At 37.4% G+C, this 26319-nt stretch overlaps 1 protein-coding gene across 1 annotated transcript; it reads right to left on the bottom strand.

Annotated features, from left to right (window-relative positions):
• Positions 1 to 6522: 6522 nt before the first annotated feature.
• On the bottom strand, positions 6523 to 25812 carry sh3bp5lb (SH3-binding domain protein 5-like, b). Its single transcript, XM_055219085.2, has 6 exons — positions 25289 to 25812; positions 24176 to 24238; positions 16355 to 16483; positions 14233 to 14394; positions 10414 to 10587; positions 6523 to 7769 (listed from the first exon to the last, which is right to left on the bottom strand). The coding sequence occupies exons 1-6, from the start codon at positions 25529 to 25531 to the stop codon at positions 7137 to 7139; spliced, it is 1404 nt and encodes a 467-aa protein (XP_055075060.2). The 5' UTR covers positions 25532 to 25812; the 3' UTR covers positions 6523 to 7136.
• Positions 25813 to 26319: the final 507 nt, after the last annotated feature.

The following is a 26319-nucleotide window of genomic DNA, read 5'->3' as shown; positions in this document are numbered from 1 at the left end:
CATTGGCTGCTAATGTAAAGTAGACGCTATTGACTAAGCTTGCGCTATTTAATGCGCACTTCTGGTATACGATACCTCCGAGTTGTCCCAGGTAGCGATGCGGCACTTCTCGTCTGGTGTGCAACCCCTTTCAGGTGATTTAAAATGGTGAAAATTATACAGAGATAGTCACAGATATAAAGGAGGAGCTCAACCCTAAACACCACCTCTGTCAAAAAAAATGACATAATGCTCTTGAAACGTTTTGTGCATTCATCAAATACTTTCGCTTCAAATCTGCTTATGGTCATTCACAAATACTTAGATTTCTCTTCTTGAGTTAAGTCCTCAATAAATTTGATGAACGACTGCGTGGGAAACAACCAAACGCGGATTCAAACTTGGGTTCCTTGTACTTGGATCTGAATGCAACCCTAATGTGGGAGCCACATGCATCACAGCGCCCTCTAATGTGCGGCTCAATTTCTTCATTTTAATTTTTTTTTACATTTTCCAGTGTTTTCTAGTTGCATCTTTAGTGGTTTACTTTCTTGACCAAAAAAGTGGAGGTTCCTGCCGAAAAAGCTTGTACTTAGAGGGTTTTGCATCGAAAGAGTAAAAATGTGTTAAATTACAATGAAGTAACATTTCGTTTGTGAAAAAAGGCATTTCAATTAACAATAAAATTAAAGTGAAATGACTGAACCTAAACATAAGAGCCTGTGCTCATTTACAAGAAAACACGTCAGACACACCTTGCATCTATCTTCAAATACACCCAATAAATACACAATTCAGATCTATAAAAAGCCATGTCAATGTTATTAACACTTACTAATGATTCGATCAAACTCCACAAACGACTCTACTACTCTGCCCTAAGCATTTTTAAGTTTTCATTACCTTACTAAACTTGAGTTGATAGACATTGACATCTGACTTATTTACAAATCAGTCATCAATGAATTTCATGAAGAAGCAAGACGTGCTGCAATATTCGCTCTCATCTGTAATCAAAATTGGCAATAAAAAATGTTTTTCCTGATATGTTTCCATTTAGGTATGCCAGCAGTTGAATCACTGAGTCACAAAGTCCTGAGTGAGACATTTCGGCATAATAAAAAATCACAAAGATGAACTGCGCAGTAAGGGCTCCGACTGCAAACATTTGCACCTCATCGTTCAATTCAAATTCACCTGTCATCGCCTCTGATCTCTCTTTCGCAAACTTCCACCTCTAAAGTCACCTGCAGTGTCTGAAGTTACACCTACTGCCTCCTCAAATTACCCCCATCCTCTCTTTAGCCATAACAATTATCACTCTTTTACATAACAATCACTCTACATACCCCTCGCTCACATCCATCTCCTCAGTGTGCAGTCTCTACGAGTTCTCTTCCTAAAATGTATATCATTGTTGAATAATTAAATACTAAAGATGGAGGATAATCCCCCCATCGTTCTCTTTCATTACTGACGTCCTGTTCCCTGACACAACATCTGATCAGAGTAGGCAGAGTGGCTCACCGCTCTCTTAACCCCAATCAAATAGAAGCTCGACATCTTAAAATAATGCCGAAACTAGGGAATTCGGCATCTTTGTTGATTACAGACAATTACGAAGCCATTTAGACACTTTCAATGAAGCTGGTAAAGAGCAGTGTTTGCTAAGGCAAGCAGCTCTATTAGGCTGCTATTGCTCACACTTTAGTACCTAAGGTTAGGGGTTGAAAATATCTTAAGTATGCACATTTCCAACAATGAGACTTAAAAAGTTTTGTAAAACTACACTAAAACACTAAGTATATCAGTGAGATTTATGATAAAACGTAAATCAGCTCGACCAAAATGCATCTTAAAGGTACATTATGGTTTTAGCGGCATCTAGTGGTGAGATTGCGAATTGCAACCAACCTCAATTTCGAAACGCAAAGAAAAGTCTGCGGTGTATGTAGATAAAAATGGCTCATTCTAAGGTAATAAAAACAATACAGTTCATTATGTAAGGTCTTTATGGGTGATTCTCACGAAAACTTGGTTTTAAAAATGTCAAGCATGAAAATGTAAAAATTGCTTAAATTTACTTTTTTTCCCACCAGACATTGAAAAACAAAGTCTGGAGTAAATGGGAACATTAATTTAAAAACTTTTACTTATCATTTAACACTTTTTGTAACATAATTAAAAAAATGAGTCCTAAAAAATCTCATTACCGCAACAGTCAGAAAACATCAACACTGACATATTTTCAAAATGACATGACAAACCTGAAAGAACATAATTTGGAGATTCTGCACATGCATTAAAAATCAAAGTATTATGCTTCTATTAATTAAATTAACATTTAATAAGCATCTGTTGCGGTAATGATAATCAAAATGTCGTGTAAGCATTCTGACAAGACAATATTTCAAATTAACTGTAAAAAAATGATCTTACTGGTAGCCATCTTGAAGTAACTGGTCCATGTGCTTGGTCACTCAAAATCAAACTTTATTAAAATTTTGTATGTGTGCTAAAACTGTTCTCAAAAAGTGTTGCGGAGGATGAGAACATCAGGCATGGACACATCATTTTCCTTATTTTTCTTCATTATTATTATACATGAATATTCAGTTAATATTTTTTTCTGTCATCTAAAGTCGTCTAGCAAAACATCCATTTATTTATTTTCTTAATATTTTTGTGTTAATTTGATTAAATTACAACATAACGCATGTTCAAACACAGCCGGACACGTTGCGGTAATGAGAATTTCAGCAGAAAATGAGATAAAATTTACAATTATAAATTCTTATGTTGAAATCACTTTTTGCAAGGTAGAACACAGTATTGTGTTAATTCTGATGCTTTTTAATGTTACTATATTACACATTTTAAAGCTAAAATCATTAGTGCCGTGGTGTTTCAATGGTTTCGTGAGAATCACCCTTATACACCACTGATAATATAGTTATGTAAATTATATTGCATTTCTGTCAACAGATCCTTCTAAAGGTCTTTACACACTGCAACGTTTTTCGTACACATTTATCATTGACGTTTAACGCCTCGTGACTCAAGAACGATGTGTAATGTCATCTTATGTCCAGGGAGTGAATTTGCACCTCACTCGGCTCATCGCCAGTGAAAATCGCTTGGGTGTGAAAGCAGAAAAACATCACGTAAAACGTCGGCGATAAATGCGCACGAAAAACGTTGCGGTGTGTAAAGATCTTAAAAGTTACACATTGCACCTTTAATACCAGGTTTTGACAGGGCCTTAGTACAATCTACTTTCGTCACAGTCACGTTAGGTTTAGGGGTGGGGATGTTTTATTCATGTTTTTTTTATTTGTACACATTGAATTAACACCTAGTGAAATATTCTTGCGAGCTCAAACTAAAACATCACCAGTGTTGGGGAAAGGTGCTTTTAAAAGTAATGCATTACAATATTAAGTTACTTCCCAAAAAAGTAACTAATTGCGTTACTTAGTTACTTTTCATGGAAAGTAATGATTACGTTACTTAAGTTACTTTTGCGCTACTTTTGCACTACTTTTTCTTACTTGTGAGGCTTGATCTCTTTCAGGCCTTGCAGGTGTTTTTTATGATCGCAAAAATGTCAAGCTCTGGCCTGCTATCTCCATTTCTGACTCAAATATGTTCAGTTTAATTCAGTACATTATTTTATTTTAAAACAATAAACTGAAAAGTAACTTGCATTACTTTTTTAAAAAGTAACTAACAATATTAATGTGTACATTTACTTACGTATTACGTCATTTGCGTTACTTGTAATGCGTTACCCCCAACACGGAACATCACACACATTGTTAACAGAAATAACAAAAAATAAACAAGCATGGTTGGTAAATTCAAGTTTTAATATTTCTAACTGTGCAATAAATTAACATATACAGAATAACTTATCCGTCACATAGGAGTTATTTGTATTCATCATACATCAGCATGTATATACATAGAGTTCACGTGACCTAATGAATGAACAGCAGCATACTGTATTAACTCTATAAAGCATCTTCCATTTGGTATGGTGGATTCATACAGAATTTACAGGGTTTGTGATGAACAAAGCTGCAATAACTACATTAAAAAAAACTGGCAAAGGAGAGCAGGATGTAAACTCAGAAACAATACTGTACTGCCAACAGCATGGTTTGTTCAAACAGCTAGCATTTTACATGAATTTATAGTGCATGTCTGCAACACAAACTTACATACATCAGAATCATTCAACTGTTCTTTTAAATATCCAGCAGGATTGACACACTTGTAAACATTTCTCCGTGATGAAACAAAACCCTTATTAACTCGTACCTGGACGATTCGTACACTGTAAACAATTCCTTGTTGCACTTAAATTTTAACGTTTAATCAATTAAATATTACAATTAATTTTAACTTTCTTGACTAGTGAGGAGTTGCTATAAATTATAAAATAACTTAAGCTAATTTAACTTAATTTTTATCATTTATAACAACTCCTCACTAAAAGCTTACATTTATTGTAAGTTCAAGTTGAATAGCTTAAAAGTAATTTTTTTACAGTGTATAGTATACAGTACTCTCTATTGAAAAAAACATCTCGACTTATGCTACACACCAAACACGGGGCATCGCGTTACTCGCTCGAGATTACTCACGGGATTTAACTTCATGTCATGCAAATTTTTCGCTCGAGTTCGGGCAAAGATGCGTTTGAAGCGAATAGCCCGTTTTTTCGCGGCAAACGTGACACCCATATCGCGTCATTCACGCGATGACGCGTCTGATCGCGTCTTTGCATTGCTTTGTATGTAATCTACTCGCGCAAATCGTTGAACTCGCGTCTGGTGCAAACTCACAGTTGGAAAGTGGGCTCCATTCACGCAATTGTTTTTTGTAACCCACTCCACTACAATATAAATTCTTTCTATTTTTTCTCTCTTACTATAATTTTTATTAGAAACATCACAATTACCACACAACTGCAAGAAATTTCTTCATTCTACAATATTTAAGTGCAGTCTTGCTATTTTTCGCAAGTTCTCGTTTCCGCTTAAAACCGACAAACGATGCATGAGTTTGTTCATTTGACAGCTTTTGTACTTTTTAAAAATAAAATAAAACTAAAATAAGCATCAGCAGCAGCAATTCATCTCCTCAGTGTCAGTGTGTGTATTCATTAGCTTTGTATGGTAACATTTGTTTTTATAATGCGTAACTATTTAAAAAAAAAACTGAAGTCAGACAACATACAACTTAAAGGGATAAGTTACCCAAACATTTAAATTCTGTCATTATTTACTCACTATTACGGAAGAGGATTAGGGCAAATGGTGAAAAAATTTGAATTCTGACTTTATTCTCAGAATTCTGACTTTAATCAGAATTAAAGTCAGAATTCAAATATTTTTTTCACCAGTGGCCCCAATCCTCTTGCGTACACTCTCATGTTGTTACAAACCTGTATACATTTCTTTGTTCTGCTGAAAACAAAGGAAGATATTTTGAAAATATTTTATATTTCATATTTATATTAAAGGGATAGTTCATCCAAAAATGAAAATTCTGGCATAATTTTCTCATCCTTAAACTTATATGAATTTCTTTTTTTCTGATAAACACAAAAGAAGATATTTTGATAAATGATGGTAAGCACACAGTTGACGGCACCCATTGAATTCCATCATATTTGTTTTTCCTACTATGGAAGGCAATGGCATCAGCTGTGTGTTTACCATCATTCATCAAACTATCTTCTTTTGTGTCCATCAGAAAAAAGAAATTCATACAGATTTAGAACAACATGAGGATGAGAAAATGATGACAACATTTTCATTTTAGGGTGAACTATCCCTTTAAATTTTATAAATAAATTTATACATGTTTGTAACAACTTGAGTGAGATTAAAAATGTCATTTTAAAGATGCCCATAAATCAGATATTTATATATCTCAAACCTCTCTCTGACCCCTGAAATTAACCAAGTGTGAAAACACCCATTTGCGTTTAAGGTGCTAAATGATCTTGAAGATGGGAAAACAAAGACATAAGTCCGATAGATCAAATTTTGATGCGGTGATAACTCCTGTGAATTCGCACATTTTACTTAAATATCTTTAGTTTCCTTTCATGTTTTCTTAACGCTTTTTACCCGCTAGACCAAGCTGGTAGCGCATAGTCATGATCAGAGAGCTAGAACTACAAATCACTGCTGACCGACTGAACCCCCACCCCCCATCTCATTGTTATTCATTAATTTGCAGAGAACATTCGGACCACGTCTGCTATAGTGCGCATTACAATAATGTCATGTCAATCAGTGTAAATGTGTTATTACTTTCTTTTTTTCGCTTGATTACTCTATTGCTTACATCTGAAAATTGATTCGTAATCATTTCTGCCCCTGGACAATCCCAGGAGGAGCCCACCTCTCATGTAAACCGTACGGTAGCCTGTTAGCGACTATGGCGTTAAAGGGATAGTTCACAAAAAAATGAAAATTCTGTCATCATTTACTCATATTCATGTTGTTCTAAACCTGTATGAGGTAGTTTGTTTTGATGATCACAAAAGAAGATATGTTGATAAATGATAAGCACACAGCTGCCGTAACCATTGACTTCCATAGTAGGAAAAATAAATATTATGAAAGTATTGTGATAAATTATGAAGATATTTTGATGAACGATGGTAAGCACACAGTTGACGGTACCCATTGAATTCCATCATATTTGTTTTTCCTACTATGGTAGTCAATGGTTACCATCATTTATCAAAATATATTCTTTTGTGCTCATTACAAAAAAATTCATACAGGAATACAGAATTTTCATTTTTGGGTGAACTATCCCTTTAAGGTGGAAGTGTGTAATTTTTCATGATCTTCCAGCTACGGTCTTCATTTTGCATGAAAAGTGTACATACATTTGCGCAACGATGGCTTAACCAATGGGGTGAGTTTAGGGCGTAAAGCGTCATTATATTCACAATTCCACTTGGTGGCACATAAATTACACACTTCACCTTAAAGTAACTGTTTTTGTTGTTCAAGGTCTTATTCTTAATTTGTAGTCTGGCGAGAAGCTCGCCTGAAAGCCTGCAGGCAAGGTTAAGCTCTTCAGGACCAGGGTGGATTAGCAAACAACTCGAATTTCTCCTTGTTTTCTCACAAACTAACACTTCTGTGGTGCTGTTTCACAAAGCTCTCCCTCTCCTTATCCCTTTGCTGCCTTTCCGTCCCTGAGTCATCTTTATCCGCGTCACCTCTGTCCTGCCTTGAGATGTTTCCCACCTCTCTAACTATTCGTCTATCTTCGGCCCTAAATCCTCTCTCGCTTTCCGAATCCTTCTCCTCTCCTATTATGCTCCCGACGTCACTGAGATCGCCCAGGTGCTCCACCGAATCGAATTTCTCCAGGTCAGAGGCGATGGTCTGCAGGCTGATGACCGACATGGAGTCTGACCCTGTCCTCTTTGCCTGTTCTCTCTGGCCCCACCCTGCCTCCCTGTGTTTCTCCACCCACTGCCTGGTTTTCTCTTGATCTGCCCAGTCATTATCCATTAGAGGATTTGCTATCACACCCCCATACGCCCCCGCCTGGATAACACCTTCTGACTCCGCCCCAACCGGTGAGCTCCGCCCACCACGGGCTCGGTTCCGCTCTCTGGCGGCACGGAGACGCCCCCTTTGCGCATGGATCTGCTCGCTGATTTGTTCAAGGTTGCGGAGGGCGACGGAATATCGGGTCTTCACCTTTGCCACCCGCTCCTCCAGCTGGACGACTTTGGACTTGTGCTCCTGTTAATGTGTGATGATAAACAAATTTCACTATAAAGGCACACTAAAATGATTGAAGACTTGGAAGGGGGCAGTCATGACCTTCTGGTTAGATAGTCAGACTTGTAACCTGAAGGTCGCAGGTTCGAGCCTCAATGCTCAAGTTACATACTGGTAAATGCTGTGTAAGTGGTAGAGACTCCTTTAATGCTTCTACAGTCTTGTTTGGCGTTTAAAACCATTAAAAAAAATTATATTAGGTTTTAGTGCTGGGCAACGATTAATTGCGATTAAACACATACAAAATAAAAGTGAATTTTTACCTAATATATATGTGTGTGTGTACTGTGTGTAATTATTATTTAAATTTAAACACACACACACATACATATATACATTTCAGAACATTTTTATTTATATTAGGGGTGGGCGGTATGAGCTAAAATTCATATCAAGGTATTCTCCACTCCACTCTCCGGCCGGTATAGCGGTATTACGGTATGTTGCCATACGAGATAAAACATTTTGGAGTCACACTGTAGTAAACCTTAGTTAAATTACTGACAATTTTTTTATTTTTAACCTTATGTAACTGATAAGTGAGAGATTGGACATAGACATGATTTTTAATCTTTTCCCATTTTTTTCTTAAAAAGTGCGATTGTGATTGTGTTTGATTTACAAATATACAAAAAAACGAGATTTAAAAAAAAAAACTCATAAGGCACGTTTAATTTATTGTAAATTATAATAATAACCCTGGCTCAGTATCGTTTTCTTCTTGTTGTTAATATGAACATCTGATGGGAGATGCCATCTGCATCACTTTAAGTTGTTATTAATCCCTGAACACATTAATAAATGCAGATTATTAATACAAGTTATATTAATAAATGTATTTATTGCATTTAATGTAATTAACCAGCACATTCACAGTGTCAACAAAGTTTTTATGCGTAAATATCTATTGTCATTGCGTTTAATAGCCTCTCTAAATAAATCTGCATTAAAAAAAACAAAATTTACCATTTAAGGCTGGTTTTATTGTGTTTGGTATGTTGCTTACGTTATCCACTAAAGGGCTCTGAAAGCGCTATTCATTTAACCGTAATGCTGCGTTTACACCAGCCGCGGTAGAGGCGGCAAGCGCGGGTGATTTACATGTTAAGTCAATGCAAAGACGTGATTAGGCATCCTGCGGTGCGGTACACGCGGTAAGCGCGGCGAGGGTTGCCGCGGGGAACGCGCGAGTTGAAAAATCAAAACTTCGTTGGATTTCTGCGCCGCGTTAACCAATCAGGACCTTGCTGTTGTAGTGACGTGATTCCAGGAAGCGAGCGGAGTGGCAGAGTCTCAGAAGCCCCTCCCATGATGCGAATTTCTCGAATGACTAGAATTTCACGCGAGAATGAAGCAAGTGAATTCAAATGTTCAAGCATCGTTTGACGCTTCCTATTCACTTTTGATGGGTGCGTCATGCGTTGCCGAACTGAATTGAGGATCCGTCGGCGCCGCGTCAGTGCCGTTGCTCGCGGCAGAAGTTGAACATTTCTCAACTTTTCAAGTTTTCAAGCGTGCGTCAGCCAATCAGATCGCCTTATGCAAATAACCTAGGCAGAGCCAGCCAATTACGTGTATGGAAGACCGGAGTATGTGAACCGGCCACTGTGATTGGCTGTTGGCCACGCTTCAGACAAGCCTTCCGTTAAGCGTTAACGCTTACGCCCTTTGTGAATGCACCGTAGCTCCTCAACCATTTGCGCTATCAAAAAAATCTAATGGTTCCTAAAAAAAGAAGATAAATGGCACTTTTTGGCAAATTATGGTTTATTACGGTAATTTCTTGCTTTCTGTTTAAGTTGATTTTCAATAAAGCAGTGTTGATTTTGTCGCTTCTGGGTCCTCTATGTTTCAGAACCTGGCAATGTGTAGGTAAGCTCGCCAAATATAGCCTTTGTCAGGATTTGCGTGCACTATGATAGCCTACATGTGCATCATCTTTAAAAAAATATGATAAAAAAAATGGATTGAAGTGCGATTGGAGCTTTTCGTTTTGTGTTTCTGTGAACAGCGCATCTCGGGAACGGAGGTATGACTTTTAAGACTTTGGTAATCTCCCGCGGGGTCTTAAAAAAACCTAACATTCAGAAAGTTAAATTTAAGTCCTAGGATGAAAATCTGTGCGTTTAAGGCCTTAAATATAACTTTATGAAGATTTGTTTTTTAACACCCCGCGGGAACCCTGATAAGTGCAAAAATAGAATTAATAAATATGTAACGGTATCAACGGTTTTGCAAAATCCATATCATGGCGTGACACAATACCAGTAATTATTATCACACCGGTTTATTGCCCACCTTTAATTTATATATTAATTTTTATTGTTAATATATAATATAGTATAAAAATATAGATAAATATATATACACATGTAAATGTTTCTTAAATGCATACATGAATGTGTGTATTTATATATACATAATAATTACAAACAGCACACACACGCATATATTATGCAAAAAAAAAATCACTTTTATTTTGTATGCGATTAATCGCGATTAATCGTTGCCCAAATTACCACATTTTTACCCGCTAAAAATGTAAATCAGTACAGTAAGATCATCTTAAAAAGCTTAATAACAGAGGTGAGTCTAAGATGCATACCTCTAAGATGTGGTTAAACTGAGCCTTGAGCTCAAAGTAAGGCTTGGACTTGATAATGACCCTCTTGAGGGCTTTCTGCAGGGTCTGCACACGCGCCTCTGCCTCCTGACAGAGCTGAGTGACGCGCTGGTGCTCCCTCTCACTCCTTAAACGCTCCTCCTCGGCTTCATTCACCTAAACAAATAAAAGAAATACAAATAAACCGAGTATACTCGTATATATCTTTCATACAAACACTCAACAGATCAGTATCACATCAAAAACATCAATATCAATAACAAAGAAGACCAATTCAAATTTATTTGACTCCTCCTTCCTAGGGCTGGGTGATATATCGGATGCGATTGTCATGCGCATCTCATTAGTAAAGCCGGTTCTGTGATAAGTAGTAAATCGCCATCACCTGCTTTCAGACGGAGCGGCATTTATTAGACAGAGCCGTAGTTCACTGACAAGCTAGGCAGTATCGCCTTCATTATCACCCAGCCCTACTTTTTCCTCAAATGTATTTCAAATAGTTTTATTTAACATTTGATTATTTGTTTGGATTTTATATTATACAGTTATAACTTTTGTTCCTTTTGTCATTTGTAAAAAAATATATATATACATATTTTGCTTGTAATCTTGTTTTTTTTTTGAGCAGAATTTATTTAAAGGCACAATATGTAGGATTTTCACCACTAGAGGTCACTATTACACAAAACATAACAAAGGCTAAGCTTAAAGTCTCCATGAAACAGAAGTAACGATTGTCTTATTTTCCCTGTGGTGATGTATATATGAGCTTCTGAAATGAATAAAGGTAGGGCTGGACTTAAATTCGTCCATTAAGAATTTATTGGATCATTTGAAGTTGGGTCATTTTGCTATTTGCTGTGATCTGTTCCTGGACCCGCCCACCTGCCATACCATATGACTGGAGGTAAAGAGAGATCGTTTTGAAGATGGGAGGAGATTTGCGTTTTTGATTAAAGATTATGAGGGCACATGAATTTTAAAAAAATAATGACGCTCACAGATCATTCATTTGTAAAAAAAAAAAAAGAATATTCCAAAATAATTTTTGTTTTATTGCGACTTTAAAGTTGGCATGAAACTGAAGTAGCGACTGTCTTAATTTTCTCCGCTGTGATGTTTATCTGAGTCAAACGGCTTCTGAAATAAGAAAAAGGTAGGGCGGGACTTGATTTTGCCCATCAAGAACTGATTGGATCGTTTGAAGTAGGGTCGTGTTGCTACTTGCCAATCTTTTACCAGGCCCTGCCTTCGTGTCATTCCTCGTGACTGGATGTAAAGAGAGATCGTTTTTAGGAGGGGAGGAGATTTGTGATTTTGGTTAAAGATTATGAGGGCACAAGAATTTTTTAAATATAATGAAGCTCACAGATAAGTCATTTGTAAAAAATACCACAATATTAAAAAATATTATTTTCAATTTCATTGTGACCATAACCATTTAACTCTTTCCCCACCATTGACATTGGTAATCCATAATACCGCTATAATCCACCAGGTTTCGCAACTTATAAAACCCGGAAGTATCGCCCTAGGGCAAACAGCTGTATGTCCATGTATGTTTTGAGGATCACTCTGAATCTGATCTCTATCAAAAGTCCTTCACAAATTATCTCAGCTTTTTGCTCAAACTTTGGTGTTTTAGAAGAAACCTACTTATATTTGAAAGGTCATTTGATATATTGTATGTTTATATATTTAAACATTTTCTGGAAGGCATTAAACCTTTGTGAAAATCTTGAAAAAAGCTGGCGCTGGCTGGCAACTTTTTTTTTAAACGCTGGCGGGGAAAGAGTTACCTACCTCTCGACAAGATGGTTAAGCATATTTTTAGTCAATATATTTTATTGAGGAGTACCTGGAGTAAGCTGATTGAGCTCTCTCTACCATTTGCTTGGGGTATGTTATGCCAAAAAATCCTCTAGATGTCAGCACTTGTCACAACATTTCTTCTTATATGGATGTCAGAGACAAAAAAAATCACTCCTGCCACATGAACTGTTCTTGGTGAAATTTAGCAAGAAAAGCATATTTTTTGACACATTACCGAGGGGTAACCTTCCGATCTCTCTGATGAAGCCAATATGGAAGTGATTTAAACTGGAATTCATCGACTGGCCCCTAGAGGCAGGCTCCAAAAAAGAGTCAATTCCCATAGACCTCCATGTTAAAATGGCAGTAGAAAATATTATGTTTACAGCCTTCATGGCAATTGTGAAGAGGGTGATTTTTTTGTAACTCGTCCGTTTAAATTATATTAAGCCTTAAAGTTATGCATAATTAAGGGCGTGGCCACTTGAGTGACGGGTGAACTGCCACTGCTGTCACTAGAGTGGTTTAAGCAACCCGCCCCCTTAGCTTCACCCAAGTCCCACCTTTTAACCCATTTTCGGATAAGATGGCGACGGCAGGAACCGCCTACTTTAAGCCTCAAAAACGATCTTCAGAAACCTATGGGTGACATCACGTCCATCTTTTTTACAGTCTATGCATATTACACTGTAAGAGCCCTAGCTTTACAAAATTCTGTCACATGGTGCCATGAAAAAAACTTTAGTATGTTTTTAATAATTATTCAAAAACGTGCTCTACCAAACGGTTGATTTGTCACTTTATGGTAAAAGTATAAAAGGCAAGCTAATGTTTTCAGATCATCCATTTCTGTAGTCAAAATTTACTATTTGCTGAGAAATATACATTTCTGATCATTCACAGCTATGACTATAAAGTTAAAGGGTTAATGATGTTACGAAGGAGAGTGCAACGATAAAAATGTAGTTTTCACTAGGGGTGGGCCGATCCAATACTTGGGATCAGTCAGTTTGGCAGATCTAGACCTTTTTTGCTGGATCGGTTATCAGACTAACGGAACCAAATCCAAATCCAATACTTTGTGGTTGTTACTGTCATCCTGTAGAAAAGTCAGACTATTATAAAAGCACCATAAACATTTTTATACACTATATTCAAAGTCTTACTAATATATTCAACAGCTTTATGCGAAAAACAAATGCATATATGAAGATATTTAAGGTCACAAAAACTGAATGGTGTGGTGCTCGCAGAGTTAATGCAATGGAGTAGCGGTGAATTAAACGCAATAACCGTATTTTAAACATCTGATTAAAAAGTCTCAGTAAACCGCTGGATGAATGCAATACACTACGTGCCTAGCATATACAAGATCCCTGAGAAGATGCCTAAAGCACATTATCCTGCTCCCCGGAAGCGCAGCAAAGACGGGATGATTCAAGTGCATCATTCTTCTCCCAGGATGAGCATAAGCACTATTGTGCCACTCAGCACTGAAGTCTTTCATGTTGTGACAGTTTTTCGCAATTAAGCAAAAATGTACTATTTATTTGCTTATTATAAAAATGTTGGTATCAGCTATTAAAATGTTGGTGTGGTGACAAGGATTCAGAAACCTAAATAAGATTGCAAAATTTCTGTTTCTCAACAACAGCAATTTTACCGACAGGCCTTGAATAAAATCTAAATGAAGACGTGTAACCTTGATCTCTAGGTGTAGGTGTGCATTCATCAGTGTTATTGATTGCCCCTAATTGTAACAATCAAAGCAACGCTGGCATTAGAATCCACATTAACCTGCTGCAAAGACTTAAAGGCGAATTAGGATTTAACACGTAAAATCCATAATCTACCCTAACAAAGGATTGATATTGAACGTGAACAAGGACGTGTTCTGCATTCGATAGTCTTGCATTTTTAAGGTGAATTTTGTCACTGCCCGTAACTGTAATTATCTCATTTAGCCGAAAGCGATGCTGAGTCACATACCTTGGCTGTAGCGTGGTTTAGCATTTCCTGCCAGGTAGGATCCAATGTGTTCCTGTCAGCCAATAAACCTTGCTCAGCTACATAAACCATTTCTCTGGCAGCTGTGTGCATGGAGACAGCTCGCTCGTACCTCAACGCTGCCTCCTGGGTCTTCTGTTGAGCCTGTAGGTAAAGTCATCCATCATGTTTCATATACGAGAATCAATCACTCAATTCTGTGAACACTCAACCAATCAGAAGAAGCCAACAGTGACCTTACATAGAGAATTGAGCAAATCATTTCAAGGGTTACGTTTATGTTTACGTCACATTCATGCATTAAAACCCAAGTTGAATGATAACGCATCAATATTATTTGTATTGCATATATGTAATAAAAGAACATAAAAGAATAAGAGCACGGCACCGTCCAAATACATTCAATTGAAATACTAAAAATGAGGACGATAAAGCTGACAGCCAGTCATAGAGCAAGCAGGGTTGGATCTGAAAACCATTTAGCTCAAAAAGCCAGACTTGCTGTCAGTGAAAATTGCTGCGCACAGACCAGAACACCCAGCAAAATCAATAAAGTCAGGAACTTGGCCGTATTTCACAGAGATAACTTGCTGGAAATATGGCAACCCTAGCTCAGGATGATTTCTGAGTTCGTTTTGTAAAAGATGCTCACTGATTTATTCAGATCTATTCCAATGGGCAAAATATGGGGTTTCGTGAACACACAAGATTACTCATCACTTAAAGGGACATTCCACTTTTTTTGAAAATATGCTCATTTTCCATCTCCCCTAGAGTTAAACATTTAATTTTTACCATTTTGGAATCCGTTCAGCTGATCTCCGGGTCTGGCGCTACCACTTTTAGCATAGCTTAGCATAATCCATTGAATCTGATTAGACCATTAGCATCACGCTAAAAATACCAAAGAGTTTTGATATTTTTCCTATTTAAAACTTCCCTCTTCTGCAATCGGTCAATGTCTAATAGTAGGAAAAATGCTTTTATCTGCGATACAGATTATGGGCCGAAATATTGGTGCAGCCCTTATAACAATATACTGTTCCAGTTGCTCAATTGGTAGAGCATTGCATTAGCAGTGCAAAAGGTCATGAGTTCGATCCTTGAGAAAACACCTACTCTTTTAAATAAAAAAAGTGTACAACAAAGGCATTGCACATCACTTTGGATAAAAGCGTCTGCTAAATGCATAAATTTGAATTTGGAAAAATTGTATCATTACTGAGACTGTAACTTGTTAGGCACTCAAAATTTAAGTGGCTGTTCAAGCAAAATCCGGAAGGACGCTTGGGTCAGCGCCTTGCAAAGTCTGCTAATTCACATGCAAACATATTTACATTTCATTTATAAGACGAAATAATAACCGAGTCAAATTTTCAATTCAATGTCAGTTCAATTGCTTTCAATTACTTTCTATGGCCTCAGCTAAACGATTTTCATCCGTTCAATTAAATATTTGAGATTGGCTGCAAAAAGTGCTAATGAAAAGTGATGTGCAAATCACATCTTGTGTAACCAGGGGTTAATCACATTAACACACTCACTCTTTAACCATAATGACCACCGTGGACAGAGAGGCTTCTGGGTAATTTTCAGGTCGGTGGGAGGATTTTTCTCAATAATGAGAAACAAAAATGTTTGGGGAGATGTCATATATAAATGTGACCCTGGACCACAAAACCACTTGCACAGGTATATTGTTACTAATAGCAAAGAATGCATTGTATTCGTCAAATTATTGATAAATAATATTTAGGATAAAGACCATAAAGTAAAGATCATGTTCCATGAAGATATTTTACCACAAATATATCAAACATTAATTTATCATTAGTAATATGTGTTGCTTAGGCCTTTATTTGGATGATTTTAAAGGTGATTTTCTAAATCTTAAGATTTTTTGCACCCTCAGATTCCAGATTTTCAAAAAATAATTGTAATATTATATTGTCCTATCCTAACAATACACATCAAAGGTTATTTATTTAGCTTTTCAGATGATGCATAAATCTCAATAAATAAAAAAAACAACCCAGGGTCACATATTCATGTATAAATGTATATGTATAAATATGTATAACTGTGTTCTTTAGCACACACACACCTCTTTAGCGAGTCTACGAGCTTCGTAGTAAGGCCTGGCTTTCTCAATGCAAGTTCCCAGCTGAGAGCCCTGAGCGTTGAGTTTTCGTGCAGAGTCTGTAAGAATCCTCCTATAGCTGGATCTGGCCTCCTGAATGAGTGTTAGACAGAGATAGTGAGAGAAAGTGGAGAAATAATAGTCAACGTGACACGTTATGGGTATGAAAAACACTACTTCAGTGACATTTGCATGACTAAAGTGACTTTAACCCATTCACACAGCACTTTGATCCCAGAAAATTTCCGTAAAAGTGCCTTCTGTGTAAACACAAACATGTCCCGTAAATGTTGTGGGATTGCTCCTGTAAGTGTCCTGTGTGTAAGGGACGTGCCTTAGTGAGGACGCGCGCGCGTCATCACAACAAGAAGTTATGGTTTAGCTCTTTGACATGGGGGGATTTAATAAAGATTAACATTCACGACGAAAAAAGTGTACAAACTGGACTGAAGCAGAAATCAAGGAGCTTGTCACAATCCACGCTGAAGCTGAGATCATTCACCAGCATAATGGTACGTTTACACGGGGCGTAAGCATTTCCCATTTACTTTTAATGGGTGACGTCATTCGTTGCCGAACTGAATTGTGGATCCGTCGCTGCCGTTGCTCGCGGCAGAAGTTGAAAATTTCTCAACTTTTCAAGCGGCAACGCGTGCATCAGCCAATCAGATGCAAATAACCTAGGCAATGCCAGCCAATTAGGTTTATGGAAGACCGGAGCATGCTTCAGACGCTGCGGAAAAAACTACCAAGTGCAGGACTTTAAATACGTCAAGTACTTTACGGCATGTGTGTGAATGCAGATTCCGGAAAATCATTGGAAGTGTAAATGAACCAAAATCAATGCCCGGACAAATTCTTGGCTCATTTTCCGTAATCTGGGTGAAAAGGACAATTCATGCTTGTGACTATCACATTGGTGACTAGTCTATTTAATTGGTCAGTTTGGGATTATTAGCAAATAACCACGTCTGCTTAAGGAACACAAATCATTTTTAAAACGGTACGATTCTGATAATACATGCATAACAACTAGTCATGAGATGCACAAGAACCAATAAGATTCAATGTTTTCAAAGTGCCGCCATTTCTGCTTTTACTATGCTTATCTGTATGTTTTCATGGTTATTATGCCACATATCAATCGCTAAATAATCTCAAAATATTCATTGTTTTCTGTATTATTTAGCCAAAGAAGACATATAACACACTTGGGTCATTTGGATTAATTTGACTCCTATATTATTTCCCCAGTGTGTTAGTTTTCAAGTCTACCTAAATTATTAACTATTTCAACACTTTTCAGCACACAACAATTGTACTTTTCAATCAATGTTACGTTAAAGGTGGAGTGCACAATGTTTAAAATTAAAAGCCAATGTTGACATTTGAAATCACCTAAACAAACACACCCCTACCCCAATAGAATCTGGACCTTCTTTTCCCGGCAAGGATGTTGGTTAGTAGACACGCCCCTTACTGCTGATTGGCTACAAGTGTGTTTTGTTAGTCGGCCCGACTCCCTTTTCCAAAGCGTTTTTCAAACTTTGTGCACTCCACCTTTAACTGTGTAAAAAGCATCTCATTAACTGGAATGGCGGTTTCCCGGACAGGGATTAGACTAGTCCTAGACTAAATTAAATGTAAGAGCCAGTGGCGGTTCTACACGGAGGCCAAGGGTGGCCCGTGCCTCTGTAGACATATCCCTGGCCACCCCTGTGGCCCCCCCGTGCTGACCAAATAAAACAGTATATATTTATTTTGAGTTTACACGCGAGCAAAGTTTACACATTGTAAAAAGTGTGTAATTATGCTATTACATATATGTGCATAAAATTGGTGGAATAAAATGTAACATATAAAAATGTTTACAATTTTAAATAAATATTATTTTAAATATTGATTAGATTGTGGTCCCTAACTGTCTAGCAATGTGTGTTTATATGTAAACTAAAACAAATGTTTGTCTTTATAAAAGTTTGCATTTCATAAAGTTTATTGAGTAGGCTCGCATGATTTTCGATTAAGGGGCTTTAGAAAAGAGCCCAGCTCCCCTTTTGCACCTGCACTCACTCTTGTATTAAATAAATATTTATATGATTGTAAAGTAAAATAAAGTTTACGGGGCAGTTTCCCGGAAAGTGATTAGACTAGTCCTAGACTAAAATAAATGTCCAAACTGAAGAGCTAACCAAACTGAAAACAACTTGCACTGACATATCTTAAAATACACCAGTGCCCTTTGTTTTGCCTAGTCATGTCTTAAACTAATTCCTGTAACCACCCCTATAATATTTAAATATAATTTCTTGCCATTTTTTTATGTGCCCCTCTGGTAAAACACTGGCCCCTCCTTGGCCCCCCTAGTGAAATTTGTCTAGAACCGCCACTGGTAAGAGCTATCCAAACAGAAAACAACTTGCACTGACATATCTTAAAATACATCAGTGCCCTTCGTTTTGCCTCAAAATGCACACAAGGAATGTTTTAGTAAAGCATGTTTGTTAAAACTAGTTATATTTCCTAATTAAACTAAGGCCTAATCCTTAGTAGGGAAGAACCGGGGCAAAAGTTACGTGGGATGAAAGTAACAAAAAATTTTCTCCGAGCCCTGACTACATTTGAGGATTTTGGTTCCAAAACGCAATAAATGCATTTTTGGGGTTACCGCCAAAATCAGTATTGTATCAGGTCAGTATTGAAAAGTCAGTTCTTGATTTTACGCAAAATCCAATATCCATTGTGTTATTCTGTCATCTTTTCTCCCTTTTTCCAAACCGCGACAAACGCTAATCCTCCTTCTCTACAGAATGCAATAAATCCGCTCCACAGATTGCAGCGCACCATTCCACGCATTGTAAACAACAATGGCGGCGCTTTGAATACACACAGAATCCTAGTTTTCCTCGTCTACTTTGTACTTCGTGATCAACAAACAAACAAAAACAAAATAATACGATGGCATTGATAAACCTGTGGTGGTTTTCATCTTGTCACTTTCTTGGTATAGAAAACACATTTTTACCCAAATTAGTCAAAATGGATTTATTACGTTGTGGAACCAAACTCTTAATTTGCATTTCAAACTATGACGGCTTCTTTAGCATGCAACCCTTGATAGAGCTGACAAATATTGCGTTATGTCGTCATCATTTAGCGTGTGTAGGTCCAAAAAGCTGTTTTCGACCATGATAAGTAAATTGTGTTTCTGGTTTCATGTGTTACAGTACTGATCAATCTACAGGTTATTTAGTGCTCTAACACATACAGAGGTTTGACTTCTCAGAGTTTTTCAAAATAAAAGTAAATCAAGTTTAACCTCTCGACGCGCACTAGCTCGGGGGCGGGATGACGTCAGTTTTTTTTAACGCTGCTAACAATATCTATTAACATTACTATACATCGTTTAAAAGGTCTACGGGTTTAGCATCAGTGTATGGTCTCTGTTTTGAGATACAGATGCTATAGCATCATAAATGTAGTATTTTGTGACAGAAGTCCGGATGACAACATGCAAAATATAAACGGAACTTCTTACCTTTGTGTTGATATAACGATCGTGAATCTAATCCAGTCTGTTTCAGAAGTGTGAATAACTCATGAAAACTATCTAATAGGATACATGCAATGACCATTTTTGTCCACAAATGCGTATAATCAGTGAAATATAGATATATTGTCCATTGTTTACATCAGATTTCGCATGAACGTCTTGTAATAGAATAGAATATACAAACTTTGTTTTAAAAAGTAGGCGGGAGTATAATACATAATATCCAAACAGCACTGTCAAATATCATGACGTCATATGACTCGCTTGTTCCTCCAATGACTTCATGCAAAATATTGATAGACAGAACGTGTAGGCAATTAGATAACGAATCCAACAATCTTTAGGGCTTTTCACACCTGAAATTGTTAACCCTGGGTTATTCTAAAACCAGGGTTAACGGAATCCTGGGTTATTTTTTTCATGTTTCACACTGTTCAAACTTAACCAGGGGTTAAGAGATAACCCTGGGTATTCATAATTTGACATTTCACACTGTGCATTCCTAAACCCTGGGTCAGGAGTCTCCAACCCAGTTTCAACACACCTGTCTGTAATTATCAAGCCTTGATTAGCTACTTCAGCTGTGTTTAATTAAAACATAACATTCTAACCCTGCTTTGTTTCACACTGCATGTGTTTGGCACCACAATGCGGGGTTAAAGGCGGAGTCCACGATGTTTGAAAAACGCGTTGGAAAAGGAGACGGGCCGACTACCAAAACACACTTATAGCCAATCAAATCAAATCAAATGCCGGGTTGCGTATGTGTGGGGCGGGTCTATCAACAGAAGGTCCAGATTCTATTGGGGTAGGGGTGTGTTTGTTTAGGTGATTTCAAATATCAACATTGGCTTTCAAACATCATGGACTCCGCCTTTAACACCACAAATGCGGTGGTTTCATAACCCTGGGAAAAAAGCGGTGCTAACACCGCTTTCAAATTACAGGTGTGAAACGCTCCTTAACCCAGGGTTAAAAGCGGGGTTTAGAATGAAGATAACCTAGGGTTAAGCGCAGTGTGAAAACCCCTTTTGTGTGACATTTTATTTCCTGGTGTGGAAACTGCATTTTATATGCTAAGATAAGGATAAATAATAATAAGAACGAACATGTATGCATGTAAACAAAAGACTTTTATTTATTTTTACTTGTTACTTTTGTCCCGCTGCTAAACTGTAGTATATGTTGAAAATTTATATTACTCTAATTTGATTTAATTTTCATAGTGTTAATTTTCATAGTGTTCATACTGTTTTTTTTAATTCTCAACAATTCAAGTTTGTACTGTCAGGTTGCTTTTGAAACATTTGATGAAAATTAAAATTTAAATGAAAATTTAATTTCATTATTTTTGGCCAAAATAAACAACAAAATATGTTTGTAGTTACTTATTAACAAGGTCATAGTCATGTATATTTACTAAATATCTTGTTCTGTTCTGTTACTTTCGTCCTAGTCTCGCGTAGCCAGACCTTCAATACTGAATACTGAAGGTCTGGTGTTTTTCGCTGCTTTTTCTGGACAAGTCCCGCCCACGAGCTGTTTGACCGACATGTCAAACAACCAATCACAGTTTGTTTCATCTAGCGTCACGTTTCGGACTCCCCACAATAACGAGCCGGCTGGCAACAAGTCAGTTATTGAAATGACCAGCCGCAACCGATTAGTATCTAAATAAACAACATTACTCACCATAGGACAACGTTGAGCACTTCATCAACAGCCACACCAATGAGACGATCCTGTTAAACGTCTGTTTGAAGCATATCTCTCCACTTTTTAACACATACAAGCAATTCAGGAGAACCAAACTTTTAAACTCCACTAACTGCCTTAAAGAAAACTCTTGGACGCCTTTTAGAGAGTCGATGCAGCGAACTATGCATATTAGGGGTGTCACGATTCTCCAAATCCTCGATTCGATTACATTTTCGATTCTAAGGTCACGATTCGATCCGATTCTCGATTTTTACATATTTTTTATATGGCATATAATTTAGACAAAAATGATATGCCATTATTTATTATTATTATTATAATACTTTAACATTAACATGCACATTGCACAACTCGCATGGGGGTTTGTGGGCTTCACTTAACGCGAGAGCTTGTAGAGAGAGGATTCCTTCTTGCACGCACATGGACTATGCGCGGTTGGCTTAATCGGGCGGATGACGTGACGAAAAATAATATTTTAATTAAATTCGGGCGGGTGCCGGATCGACTGCTTGTTATTAGCTCTGTCCTTCTAAGCATGCGACATCTCTGTCTTTCATAGTGGCAGCCTCAGAAGTTCAAGAAAAGAACTGAAATGAGACGGTCTAGCCTTCTGAGGACCCAAAATTTGCGTCACCTGCTGCACACGCCCCCAGTAGCGCCCACCGCGCCTGTCAGCATAAAACAGCTGAGACATTTCTGTCTTATTAAAATAAATGTGTAAGCAGAAAAATATTAATTTATTTTAGAACATATGACACATTGATGTAGATTAATCTATTCAACAGCATATCAAATAATCAACCTAGAAATATACGCAACATAAACAGAATAATATTAACACAAAACATAACTTATAATACTAAAACAGTGACAAGAAAAAGTTTTCTAATAAATACACACTTTTATTTAATAAAGCTTTTAATTGTTTGGGATATCCTCGGCTGTGTTAAGGATCCATTCGTTCTATCATTAACAGCGCGGAGAAATGAGGACGCATTTTGACACAGCTCTTATCAACGCCGGCGAAGGAGGAACGTGGCAAACTCAAAAAATGAGAATTAAAAACAAAGGAAATAGAATGTCAGAAAGGGTTGCCTGGAATAAGTTTTACAACGTGGTAAATCAGGATGACACCAGTGCAGGCTATGTAATTCGTGCGTTTAATTTAGGCTATTTATTTATTTATTTGTGTCCCTGTGCGCCGATCGAAGACGGAGTTCACTGCTGATATTCAAGAGGTTTCTAGTCTCGCGGCTGTCATCAGCAGAGTCTTGCATCGCCCAGTCAGCGGATGGCGGGCGGGTGCAGTTTTGAAAACTGGTCAGAAACGTTGGTGCGCATGGATGGTGGACGGATGATGAGTTTTTTATGCGGTTGCGGATGAAATAATAGTCCATCCGCGCATCTGAAGTCTGAACATAAACTAAAGTAGTAATCCTTATGTATTTGTTAAGTTTTATGCGTTTCATGCAAGCTGAGGCAAACTATCCTTTTGTTTAAAATATAAGTTAACCCGCTGCATCTTTGCGCCTCCCTCACTATAGCGCACGTGCAGAGAGCTGCACTCTGTCCAAAGTCAGATCACTGGTAATCCTGTTTATGATATGCATTTCAAGAAGTTGTAGCATCCCTCGTGTTTAAAATATGATCGCGTTCCGCTGGACAGATGTTTTTAAAAGGCATCTCTGAGAGTTTTTTTCCTCGCTTGGCAAGCCGACCGGACGTGAAATGGGGGCGTGGCAGCATCGACGATCCCATTTTTTAATTCGAAGTTCGAAGCTGTGAATTAATTTCGATCGATTTCGATTTAAAATCGAAATCGTGACACCCTTAATGCATATTTTTGAGAATCCAATGTTTAGCTGATCATGATAACTGCTCATTATTATCCACGTGAACACGACTGATTCTCTTCCTCAATGGAACGTCAGAGCTTTGTTTTCCAGGGACTGAAACTAATCGCGACACTCGCGTCTCCTGGAAATCCGTTTTTTTCCAACCAATCAAAGACGACTTTAACATTTTCACAGGGTTTCCAGAAAAGTGTACGAAAAACATCAGACGTTCAGCCAACAGTTTGTGGGCGTGACATCTGAGGCTGAGACTACTTTCGTCCTAGCTGATGGGGTCAAAAGTAACAATGTGCTACTTATGTTCATAGTGAAATTATACTGAAGTCATTTAAAAAAAAAAAATTTTTAATTTCACCTGATCCACACTTGAGAGTTATTGACCACAGCAAAAATACATCTCTGTCCAAAACATCATCTTTTAAAATTAAGTTTTTCTGAAAAATTGTACTTTCGCCCCTGCTCTTCCCCATGACATCTACCAATACCGATCTAGTCATCAACAAGTGTCAACATTTATGTCAAACTTAGAAACATCTTTCTAGTTGTGCTCAAAACCCAGCAAGGTACTTCTTGAGGTATATGTCTATGACACCCAAAGATGCTGTCTAGACCGCTTACTAAGTTTTGAGTTATAGTCATTGTGTCACACATATTACTCACATCCAGCTGTAGTTCCAGTCTGTTGATCTCATCACTGGCCTCATTCAAGTGATCCAGCTCCTCCTGACAGGTACAAAACAGGAAAGACATATAATTAGGTATGTTGCTAACTGACTTTTTGGTTCCGCTTAACGAAACTCGAGATTTCCTCAGGCGGCATGCGGTGTTGTGGAAAGTAATGCTTCTGTTGGTTTGTTGATGGCAAAATTTGTTTGAGTTTTTATTGTTAACATCACCGGAAGAAGCATAGGTACCTTTACGTTTTCAGTCGCCACCTTTCATGTTTAAGTACTGGCCGTGCGAGCTCGCCAAAGTCTGTTCTTTGTAAAATCGTCTTTGTTTTTACTGAAGTTGAGTGAAGACATTCTTGAAATTGTAAAGACATTTAGTTTAATTGCTAAACTACAAGTCAACGAAATTTTTATAAATTTGAACGACGACCACGGGAGTTTTACCTCCACCAAAATCTGCTTGAATGGACAAAGAATGTGAAACAGCCGTATAGCCATGTAGTAGATGTCTGTATAGACTGAATAAAGAGTGTTATTTGGTGTAATTATGGTTTGTTTTTTAATATATCTGACTTTTCAGAAGTAGAATATGTAGAGGATATATCAAACAGCTTATCCTGAAAGGTTCAGGTCAATATCTAAAAAATGTTAACAGTTATAGCAAAAAAATTCATAATTTTCATGATTCGGGCACACATTTTCTTGAATTTTAATGGAAAACGGGACAAAATAAAGTAATGATTTTCGAGTTTCAAATGGCCAGTATTTTGTTATTCTTGAACCCATAAACATGATCTTGGTCTAATTTAAAAGCTTTTTTCAAGCTCTTTCTGTCCGAAGAACTAGTTTTAGCATTTAACCATTTTGAACATTTTAGCAACATACCTACTATAATGTACATCACCATACAAAGGTTTTAAATTATACAGCATCATGGTATAGATATTCTGTATAAAACCAGGATCAGAAGCAAAATCACAGACAAATAAGTGACCTGTGATTTGTGTAATTTTAACTATGATAAACTATTTACACAGATTATTGATGATATATTGTGTAGCTGTCAAATCACAATGTTTAATCTCAGTCTAGATTGTAATACCTGAATCCTGGGGTCCAACTCTTCCTCATACTGCCCATCATCATCATACTCATCCTTTTCTTTCACTACCATGTCGCTGTTTTCCGGTTTACTCTTTATCTCCTCGTTTCCGCCATCCCCGCTTCTGTTTTTAAGGGTACCGTCCCTCTCTCCAGCCTCCACCCCGGAGGTCTCCTCTCTCCACTCGCCTGTTTCGGGTTCCCCGGACCCGGGGGGATTCTCACGCTGCCGCCCCGGTTCCATCCGTGGCCTTGAGAATGACCCGTTGTGCTCTTACTTATCACAAATGTAAGCGCTTAAATGTTTGCCATGCCTGTAAACAGATATTTACCCGAGAATTTGACGGTAAAGCGCCACATAATCGGTGAATAACGAGTTAACGGAGTGAGCGCGATGTTTGCAGCGCAGAATGAAGCGGGCGCGGGCTGAACCGTTAGCTTCCCGGCTAACGGTTGTGTTTACCATCAGCAGAAATCAAAGCCTTTCCGCCCCGTGCAGTTCAATGCATCATTCAGCGGTCAGAAAAACCACACGACCAGCCTCAAAATTGCCATGGAAACCAAAGTTCAATGTATTTCTGCTAGTTGTTAATTGTTACTATTGTAAAATAATAATAAATTAAAATTAGTTGTCTTTCAAATAGAAAAAACTCGCTGTCATGTTTATTTATTTTTCGTTTAAAAAACAATAATTTTATTACTATTAAATAATTATTTCAACAAAATTTAATTTTGTTCACAAAAAATATAAATCTCCAGCAATTACGATTTATTTTTCCTTTTTTACAATATTTTTATGACAAGATTTCGACTCTTCCTGTAGATTTCCCTACAGCAATGCAATAATCTCCGTAGTAAATTTAATACATCTAAAGGCGGTTTCCCGGACAGAGTTTATCCTAGTCCCAGACTAAAATGCATGTTAGAGTTTGACACCTTGTCCTGTTTCATTTTAACCTATTTCGTTGACATTGCTTTGTCTTAAGATGCACACCTGAAGTGTTTGTAAGGTATGTTTGTAAAAACTTCTTA

Source organism: Misgurnus anguillicaudatus, chromosome 20 (genome assembly GCF_027580225.2).
Source record: "Misgurnus anguillicaudatus chromosome 20, ASM2758022v2, whole genome shotgun sequence".
Classification (NCBI taxonomy): domain Eukaryota; kingdom Metazoa; phylum Chordata; class Actinopteri; order Cypriniformes; family Cobitidae; genus Misgurnus; species Misgurnus anguillicaudatus.
The sequence above is the reverse complement of the archived record's forward strand: the minus strand, read 5'-3'. Positions and strand labels throughout refer to the sequence as shown.

What these genes read in the sequence shown, in the direction of transcription:
- sh3bp5lb (XM_055219085.2), bottom strand. Translation starts at nt 25,531, where the DNA reads ATGGAACCGGGGCGGCAGCGTGAGAATCCCCCCGGGTCCGGGGAACCC. An exon ending in CTCGTAGACTCGCTAAAGAG is followed by an intron (nt 14,395 to 16,354) that starts GTGTGTGTGTGC and finishes CTTTACCTACAG; the next exon opens with GCTCAACAGAAGACCCAGGA. An exon ending in AGTTTAACCACATCTTAGAG is followed by an intron (nt 7,770 to 10,413) that starts GTATGCATCTTA and finishes ACACATTAACAG; the next exon opens with GAGCACAAGTCCAAAGTCGT.